We start from the raw sequence: 9003 nt of genomic DNA, 5'->3' as shown, positions 1-9003 counted from the left end.
CAAATTTTCAAAGTACAATTTAAATTCAATTAAGTAGCGTGTGAAACAATAAAGTGGAAATTTTAAAGAAAATTCAGGAAAAGAGAAAAATGTATATAAATGTAGAGTGAGTCCCAGTTGTGCACATTGACAAATGGACACATCGAATCATATGTCGTTGTTTATAGAATCTCTAGAATATCTCTAGGCATGCGGCGTTGGGGTTGGCTGTGTACGTTTGTCAATGTGCACATCTAGGACGCTCCCTAAATGTATATATTTTAATAAATATTTTTATAATATTTATGAGATAAATATTTTTCATCTATTGAATCTAAGGTCACAAAAATATTTTGTAAATATATTTGTAAATATATTTATGAAACATTTTGTAAGTAAGATAACCTTTTAATATGCGCCGTCCATATATTCTTACGTCCATGGTTAAGGCCCTTGCAGAATGCCAGGCAACAGGAAATAGGAACAGGGAATAGGAATTCGTATTGGTCAATTATTTCTATTTCCTATTCCTATTGGCTAATGCTTATTTCTATTGCCTGTAGCTTGGAATTGTGCAAGGGCCTTTAAAGGCCAAATCACACTAACGATTGGCGATTGACGATTGTCAATTAAAGATTAGATTTTAACGAATCAACAAGCTTCAGCCTTGGCTTGCTTTGTTCCAATTGGTCAAGTTCCAATCTTCAATCGTCAATCATCTATCGTCAATCGTTAGTGTGATTTGGCCTTAAGGCCTGTTCTTTGTAGCTGCACTGCTGAACTGGTACAATCATCGACATACAAGAGTGCGTTCAGATTCCTCATCTGGGTGTACTCTATTACTAGAAACACTATAGTATATGTGACATATACTATAGCACTTCTAGTAATAGAATACACTCGGGTGGGGAATCTGAACGCAGCCTAAAATGGACTGCTAAATGAGATGGTGGGGGTAGAAACAGATGTAGAGTGAGAGGCAGACAATAGTAGGACACCTCCGTCTCTTTTCCAAGTAGGAGCGTAGCGCATCGTAACAGAACCTTAATCATACTGATAATTTATAATAAATATTTCAAAGAATTACTTATGATTTTAGTCTAATGTAACATTTTTAATATTTAAAAAATATTACTGTTTTATATATAATAACATTTCATTAGTATTGAAATGAGAATAAGTATGAATACATATGTAAATAGATTGATAGAAAAAGAAATACAACTTGATATTATATATGCAGTAGTATTTATTAATTGGTTAACTGACAAAAATGTACTATCTTTACTTTTGTATTACATGATATTTTCGAGCAACGTAATACGTAATAGAGATATAGCATGAAATAATACTCTCGCGTCTAGCTTGGGGCCTAACTTTCGCAGGATACAGTATTGCTGAAATTCCTGCAGCCAATCAGATTTCAGTAAACAGAGACAGAAAGTGTCCTACTATTGTCTTCCTCTCACTCTACATCTGTTCCTATCCCCACCACCTCATTTAGCAGTCTATTCTATATGTCGATGGGTGCAATATATTGTTGAAGTAAGACAAATATACATTTTCTCACTCTAAGGCCGGTATTCATAATCGGATCTTATATTTAAGACCGTCTTAAATTCATCTTGAGATGACATATGGATTATTTCATTGGCTATTGAATATCTGAAGATAAATTTAAGACAGACTTAAATATAAGATCCGACTATGAATACCGGCCTAACTTATTGCACTAGTTCAGCAGAGCAGCTATGAAGAACAGGCCTTTAAATTATGTCAGGATAAAGATACGATATCTAAAATGTATTCGAGAATGTTATCCAGCTGCGTTGGAGTGAAAAAAATATAAGAATAAGATAAAAAGAGATAGAGAGCACTCAAGTTGCGTTTTAAAACGTATATTTCAATAGTAGAGTTTCTTTGCTAGTTTCTAGCTAACATTTGTATATCTCCGGAAAATTAATTCTCTTATTGAATATGAATGTTGTACGTCAGATGTCGACGCAATGTGAATCCTCTAAACTCCTCTTTTTAAATGAATTCATGACATCCGTATGCAACGGCAGAATTTGTTTGTAATTCTCGGAGAAGATAAATATTCCTTTTGACGTTTTAAATCTTTATCAAAGTAAAAACGTAATTTTCTGCCATTGACTACTTCGAACATTGGAAATAGAGAGCTTGTACAAAAAGACCGAACCGGATGTTCGTGGGTTCATCAAAAAGGCGCGCATAGTGAACGAAGAGGCGCGTAATAATGATTGAGAGTGCCTACAGATTATATTGAGCATGATTTCGTTCTGCCCAAGAAAAAAAGCATCTCTCCTCCTTTGATTGCGTTCACGTGTAACTCGAATCGCAGAGATAGTGAGTGTACATACACCACGGAAAAAGCGCCAACAGATCATTCTTACCTCGTTAAAGTGATTGTAATAGGTTATACTCTATAAAGAACGTACGAATACGTTAATCGCATTTAATAAAGTTCACGTGTGGCATAAAGTGTTCAGAGTAGTTTTAAGAACGAAGTATTTGGTGTGAGGCCGATTTTTTTATCAAGATGGATTCACTATCAGATGATTCAGAATTGCAGATTGGAATTGAGGATGATAAACTCCTAGACGAAATTCTATGTATGAACACTAGCAAGCCTATTGAATCGCCCATTGAATTGCCCGAAAAATCGCAGCAAAATGGCACGAAAAAGGAAGAAGCTTGGAAAAAGAATATCTTTAAAACTAAGTCTTGGTACGAAGAAATAGAAAGTACGAATGATACTAAGAACGTGCAGGACAATAAAATTTCGAATGCACAAAATGACGATAATCATACTTGTAAAACACTTGAAAAAAGTACAAACAATATGTGTATAGAGTTCAAAGACAATGTACAGAATAAGCCAAAGGAGTCAAATATCAGCAATAAGAGGATGAGGGAAGATAATACGGATGACATAGAGATCAAGGTTTCTCGCAGTAGATGTTACAGCGACTCCAGCTCAACCACTAATTCATCTGATGGTGGTAGAAAACATATGGAATACGAAAGAGAGACTGATCCAATTGTTCTGGCACGTAGACAAAAAGAAATAGATTATGGGAAAAACACTATCGGATATGATAGATATATCCAAGCAGTTCCTAAGTAAGCATTAGTAACAAAATAAAAGAATTAATCTTGTAATATATAACTTATCATATATTAGAGACAAGGGCAAGATCTCTTTATCGTTCACTTATGTTTGTTTTAGGGATAAACGTACACGAGAACATCCAAGAACACCACCCAAATATATAAAATATAGCAGAAGAGCTTGGGATGGTATGGTAAAATTATGGCGAAAACAACTTCATTCTTGGGATCCTCCTGAGGAAGAGAAAACCAATTGAACTGGGAACAGTCTGTCAAGAAACTACAAATCATTCTTTTTATTTATATTGTGATCGTGGTTCTTAATCATTTTTTAGTTTCTTAATACTTATTTGTTGCATATTATTTCTTAGTACTTGTTATAATTTACAATACACTTGTAAACATAAATAATCATACATTAAATATAAGAATCACTGCAGGTTTTTATGTTTTCATATATACGATATATATTTTATAATATGGAAAACCTAATTATATATAAATAATCGACTTTGTATAACTGCCACTAATATGTTGAACCATGTTCAAATGATAACCTAAAACTAATTTGATAACATCTATGCAGATATTGCAATTTATGTTTTTATTAGCACAAAATTGATTTCTGATGTAACTACTAGTGTGTTATATAAAAAGTTGTAACAAAAACATTATCCTTAATAGAAAGTGTCAGTAAATTATGATTGGTTAAGATTCTTCACTTAATCCCAGCACTTTTGGTATAAATGATCAATAATGAGATAAGATCAATACATTCCTAGTCTATACAAAATAATTTTGTGAGTAATATATCATCAGCAATATGTTGTGTTATAAAACGTATATACAATTACATAACATACAGTCATAATAAATAAATAGTTACAACAGAAATCAAATTGTTTTTACATTGGTTATGTAATGTAGATTGAAGCTGTTGATAAACTGGCTTTAGGTTACTGTGTGAACATAGTGTATACAATAGCTCTTAGAGCAACTTTTACAGACTTCCATAGCTAAATTAAGATAAATAAACTAATCCATATAAGTCACAAGTGTATTGTTAACATGAATTTGAAATTGTGTGCAATGTTTTATATAATTTTTTTTATACGGAATTTAGAAATGTGATACAGTAATTAATTGTATAATATGTGAATAAAGTAAATTATTCTAATATAAATAAAAAAATATTACACTTTATACTTGGTTAAAGAAACTCAAATATTTGTGTTGAATTAAGAGTTATAAAACTAATCATCTTACTTATATCATGTTTATATATATATATATATATATATATATATATATATATATCTATCTTATTAAAATTTTATTAGATACATTATTTTTATATATTATTCTATTCACATTATATAAATACATGTTTCATTAAGTATCAAAAGTCAAAACTCAAAGTTAACATTTACTTCAAATATTCAATTGTGTTTCAAGCTTTCTTAAGATAGCATCCAATCTTTGATTAGTATTGGCTTCCATCTCATCTATTCTTTTCATCAATCTCCTTTCCATGTCATAAAATTTGTTGTCAATATATGTTCTGACATCTGTATCCAAATGTTTAGAATCATCCATGGAGTTTGAATTTTCCTTTTCATTATCACTCTTTAGAATTCCATTTTTGCATTTGAGAGAATTTGCTAGTGAGTCCAAAGCAAGAGTTTCCAGATTTTTCTGACAAAACTCTTCATTGTTTATGATTTCTTGTGCATTGAAACACTCAAGTACTTTCCTTGCCATGTCAGCTCCTCTGTGTGGCTTTCCATTCACATTACTGAGAAAAGTCTGAATGACATCATAATTAAAAACATCTGTTTCCTTCTCTTTCACTGCATCTGTCAGAATAAGTCTTATACCATATATCCACATTGTTGTGCCTTTGTTTTTTGTTCTGGTAAACTAATATAAAAAGATTATTAACACAGAAATCAATTGACCTGTTTTTTTAGCTGCACTGCTGAACTAGTACAGTAAGTTAGAGTGAGAAAAAATATATTTGTCTCATTTTAACTTATTGCACTAGTTTAGCAGTGCAACTAAAAGAAACAAACCAAAAGTATTTATGCAAATAACAATTGTCTCACCTTAATACTAGCTTCAGTAGTAGGAGGTTGTATAGCTGTTTCTGCTAAGTATACAGAATTATCCTCAAATTCATCTATAAAATCTGCGAATATCGTTGTCTCATATTCTCCAGATTGCTTGAAGAATTCCAGAACGTTGGCCTCGGAAACAACAGCAACACGTGCTATTTTCTGATAATTTGTCACTTTGATGTCTATCATGCAAGGTTCTGTTGATTCAGAGTCTGTTGATTGCAGAGCGATGCAAGTGTCCAAAGACACTATGTCTTCACAGTTTATTCTACACAGAAGTTACTAACATAAATATTATAACATAACATAATATTGTTCGACAAATTACTATGTACGTCAGATAATACGCACGCGAAGCTGCTAATTCGCTGCCTTACCTTTTAGGTGCGTGCAACATTGGCGCAGTGCTAATAGCATGGTAAAACTGTTTGTCATTAGTAATCCGCCAGTTGCACGAGATTTGCAGAAAATCACGATTTGCAGAGAGCGGAGTGTGGGACTCATGGACGTCGTTAGCGCTTATCACATCCATAATTCTCGGTCAAGTGAATATGATCGACGGTCACCTCTTCGTGAACGGAAAATATATCGTAGTTGCAGCTGACTTTGCAACTTCGCCTATGATCATCCGCATTCTACCACACAGTCCTCGTTAATTAACTCTGCGAATGTTCTTCGGTTATTTACATTCGTGTCTAACAACACAAAGAATTTGTATTTATTAATAATCACGATATCTTTATTCTAAAGCTCTCGTCGGTGTGCTTGATGAAGTTAAACTTAACCTAACCTAACCTTAACTTAACCTCTAAACGTTCTCTCTCCCTCTCTCTTCAATAAATCTAAGAGCTGTCACCCTTCTACACTTCCTGCACCTGAAACGAAATACGACATGTAGGAAGGTGTAGCTAAAATGAACATTCTCTCTATCTCCCTCTCTCTCTTTTCGCATATTGAATCGGATGATACATTTATCTCATGGTGGGGATTCGTCTCGAATCGAGCGGCTGTGCGAGACTATTGAACAGTATGAAACTGTCCGCGCGGTGAGTTTCACGGTTTGTCTCTCTGTCAATAATTCTTGCGATTCAAGAAACATGTCCAAGTATAAGATCGTTATGGTCCGCCACGGCGAGAGCGAGTGGAACAAGTTGAATCTCTTCTGTGGATGGTACGACGCTAATTTGTCGGACAAGGGTGAGTATTAGCCGAATGTACTCCGTCGTTTCTGTTGCATCCATTGCTCAAGGGCAAAAGGTCGCGCTATCTTGATTCTGAAGTTTTTTTGAAATTTGAATGACATTATCGACGCAATGCAAAAGTATCGTTTGGAAATTAGTTTTCGGGTCGCGTATTATCAAAAGCTTCGTGAAATTTGTATCTGTTGACTTAAAAGAAATGAAGAGATATGAGATATATAACCGGCTATCTCTTATGTTAATATATGCGAGGATATACTTGAGTCCTGAATTACTCCGGACTTTTTTTTTATTAGTAAAAGCATCTCTAAACATGCTTGTATGCCAATCAGAAAGCTCATAAGTCACATTTAAAGGCGCTTTTATCGATAAAGGAGAATTCTAAGGATCTTATTTTCACTCGTGATCTCTCGTAGGTAAAAACGAGGCTGTGTCGGCGGGGAAGGCCCTGAAGGATGCCGGGTATACCTTCGACGTGGCTCATACTTCCGTGCTCACCAGAGCGCAGGAGACCCTCAAGTCGATACTGAAGGAGATCGGCCAGGACAGCCTACCCGTTCAGAAAACGTGGCGTCTAAACGAGCGACATTACGGCGGTCTCACCGGTATGAACAAAGCGGAAACGGCCGCTAAGTACGGTGAGGAGCAAGTGCAAATTTGGAGGAGGTCGTTCGATGTGCCGCCGCCGCCGATGGAAGCGGACCATAAGTATTATGAGACGATAGTGAAAGATTCGCGTTACGCTGACGGACCTAAGCCTGAGGAATTCCCCAAGTTTGAGTCTCTCAAGTTAACTATTGAGAGAACGTTACCTTACTGGAACGAGACCATTATCCCACAATTAAAGGAAGGCAAGAAGATCATCATAGCAGCCCATGGGAACAGCTTGCGTGGCATAGTAAAACACTTGGATGGTAGGAGACATTGCATTCTTATCTAGACAGCACAAACCTCCAAGAAGTATCCTAAAGATGTCCTTATTTCCCCTAAAGACGTCCTCAGGGCATCTCCAAGATGTCCTTTGGGGTTTTGTACTGTCTGGACATTGATAATCGATGTGTATCATAGAAGGAGGAGAGCGTACTAAGTGGCGACGGGATGCCGTGCGTTCGAGATCTGCGTATCTTTTCGTTCCAGAAAGAGAAAAATATCGAGAGCGCGATTTTGCTAAGCCAGGACACGAACCCGGGTCTTTCGCTTGCCGGGCGACTGCTCTAAACCACTGAGTTACCTGACGTTCCATGCTCACAACACTCTCCTCTTCCTAGATAACAGAAATGCCATTCGGAAGCGACATCTCTGGTGCGATCCCAAGTGCACGGCGATTATAGAGAGAAACAATGTTACTGTACTAAATAGTACAGCTGTCAGTCTCTCAAAGTCAAAGGTTGCTATCCTTTAAGACCTGCTGTCCCATGTATGCCCGTCTCCACCGTTGCCCCTCCTCATCCGCAAATAATACAAATAAGCCCCGGGTGCTTGGACGCAATGCGCCATGGGGGATCCACCATAGAAGGAGGAGGACGTTATATTTGAAGCCTGGGGGCCTATTACGGTTCTGTGTGAGAAGTGAGCGAATTCACTAGATGTTGACTAATGAATTATAAATATTTTAATAAATTCACTCACTTTTCGTATTTTCATTTCTCACACAAAACCGTAATAGGGCCCCAATTCTTAGTTAAACTAGTGCTACACTGAAACTTTGTCTTTTTTTCCTTTTCTATGTTAAGTTGTACTTCTTGCAATCAGGGTGAAACAAAAGCCTTATTTTTAGCTGAATAAAGTCTTTCACTGAAATCTTGTTCCTTTTTCCTTCAATATTGAATTATATATTTGCTTTACTCTAAAGAGCACTATAGCTTCCTGGATTATAAAGATTAAAAGCATATTCCAATCAGATCCACAAATTTGACAATAGTTGCAAAGTAGCTTTCTCTAGTAAACACAACCATTCTTGTTATATATTTAAATTTGTTTTCACTAATTGAACCAGGTTGCATACTCTGTCTTTAAAGTGAAACAAATATACAATCCAATGTTTAAGAGAAAAGGACCAAAGTTCTAGTGCAAGACTAGTTTTACTCTAACTTTTACTCTAGCAAAAAGTGCAGTCTAAATCAACTTAAAAGAACACAGCTTTGGTCAACATGTAATTTTTCACTCGTAGAAATGTCCAACGACCAGATCATGGGGTTGAACTTGCCAACTGGCATCCCGTTCGTGTACGAGTTGGATGAGAATTTCAAGCCTGTTGTCTCCATGAAGTTTTTGGGCGACGAAGAAACCGTGAAGGCGGCGATGGCTGCGGTCGCCGCGCAAGGGAAAGCTAAATAAATGTTGTTAATATGGGATGTGTATGTATCAATTTGCAAAGGACAAACCTGTTATATAACGTATCACTATAAGTATTTATTTTATGACAAGTTACGAACTGAATCATTACGAATGTAATCCAAGGAAGGACGATAGACGTGTTCTTTTTTGAGGGAACATCCTTACAAAATTGAAAAATATATATGTATATAAAACTATAATAAATTTCTTTTAAATTAAATGCACAGACTGCGATTCGT

General features: G+C 35.6%; 3 protein-coding genes across 3 annotated transcripts; 2 read left to right on the top strand and 1 right to left on the bottom strand.

The window, feature by feature from the left end:
• The first annotated feature begins 1785 nt into the window (after nt 1-1785).
• Nucleotides 1786-3570, top strand: LOC116846072 (histone RNA hairpin-binding protein). The gene is made up of 2 exons (XM_032819449.1): nt 1786-3123; nt 3230-3570. Exons 1-2 carry the CDS (start codon nt 2540-2542, stop codon nt 3366-3368), a joined length of 723 nt encoding a protein of 240 aa, XP_032675340.1. The 5' UTR covers nt 1786-2539; the 3' UTR covers nt 3369-3570.
• On the bottom strand, nt 3393-6049 carry LOC116846069. The gene is made up of 3 exons (XM_032819446.1): nt 5606-6049; nt 5217-5496; nt 3393-5031 (listed from the first exon to the last, which is right to left on the bottom strand). The coding sequence occupies exons 1-3, from the start codon at nt 5758-5760 to the stop codon at nt 4543-4545; spliced, it is 924 nt and encodes a 307-aa protein (XP_032675337.1). The 5' UTR covers nt 5761-6049; the 3' UTR covers nt 3393-4542.
• Nucleotides 6050-6226: 177 nt separating this feature from the next.
• On the top strand, nt 6227-8984 carry LOC116846070 (phosphoglycerate mutase 1). The gene is made up of 3 exons (XM_032819447.1): nt 6227-6425; nt 6844-7341; nt 8598-8984. Exons 1-3 carry the CDS (start codon nt 6326-6328, stop codon nt 8762-8764), a joined length of 765 nt encoding a protein of 254 aa, XP_032675338.1. The 5' UTR covers nt 6227-6325; the 3' UTR covers nt 8765-8984.
• Nucleotides 8985-9003: the final 19 nt, after the last annotated feature.

Source organism: Odontomachus brunneus, unplaced genomic scaffold (genome assembly GCF_010583005.1).
Source record: "Odontomachus brunneus isolate Ranch 3 - 2012 unplaced genomic scaffold, Obru_v1 Obru_scaffold_060, whole genome shotgun sequence".
Taxonomy (NCBI): Eukaryota; Metazoa; Arthropoda; class Insecta; order Hymenoptera; family Formicidae; genus Odontomachus; species Odontomachus brunneus.
The sequence above is the reverse complement of the archived record's forward strand: the minus strand, read 5'-3'. Positions and strand labels throughout refer to the sequence as shown.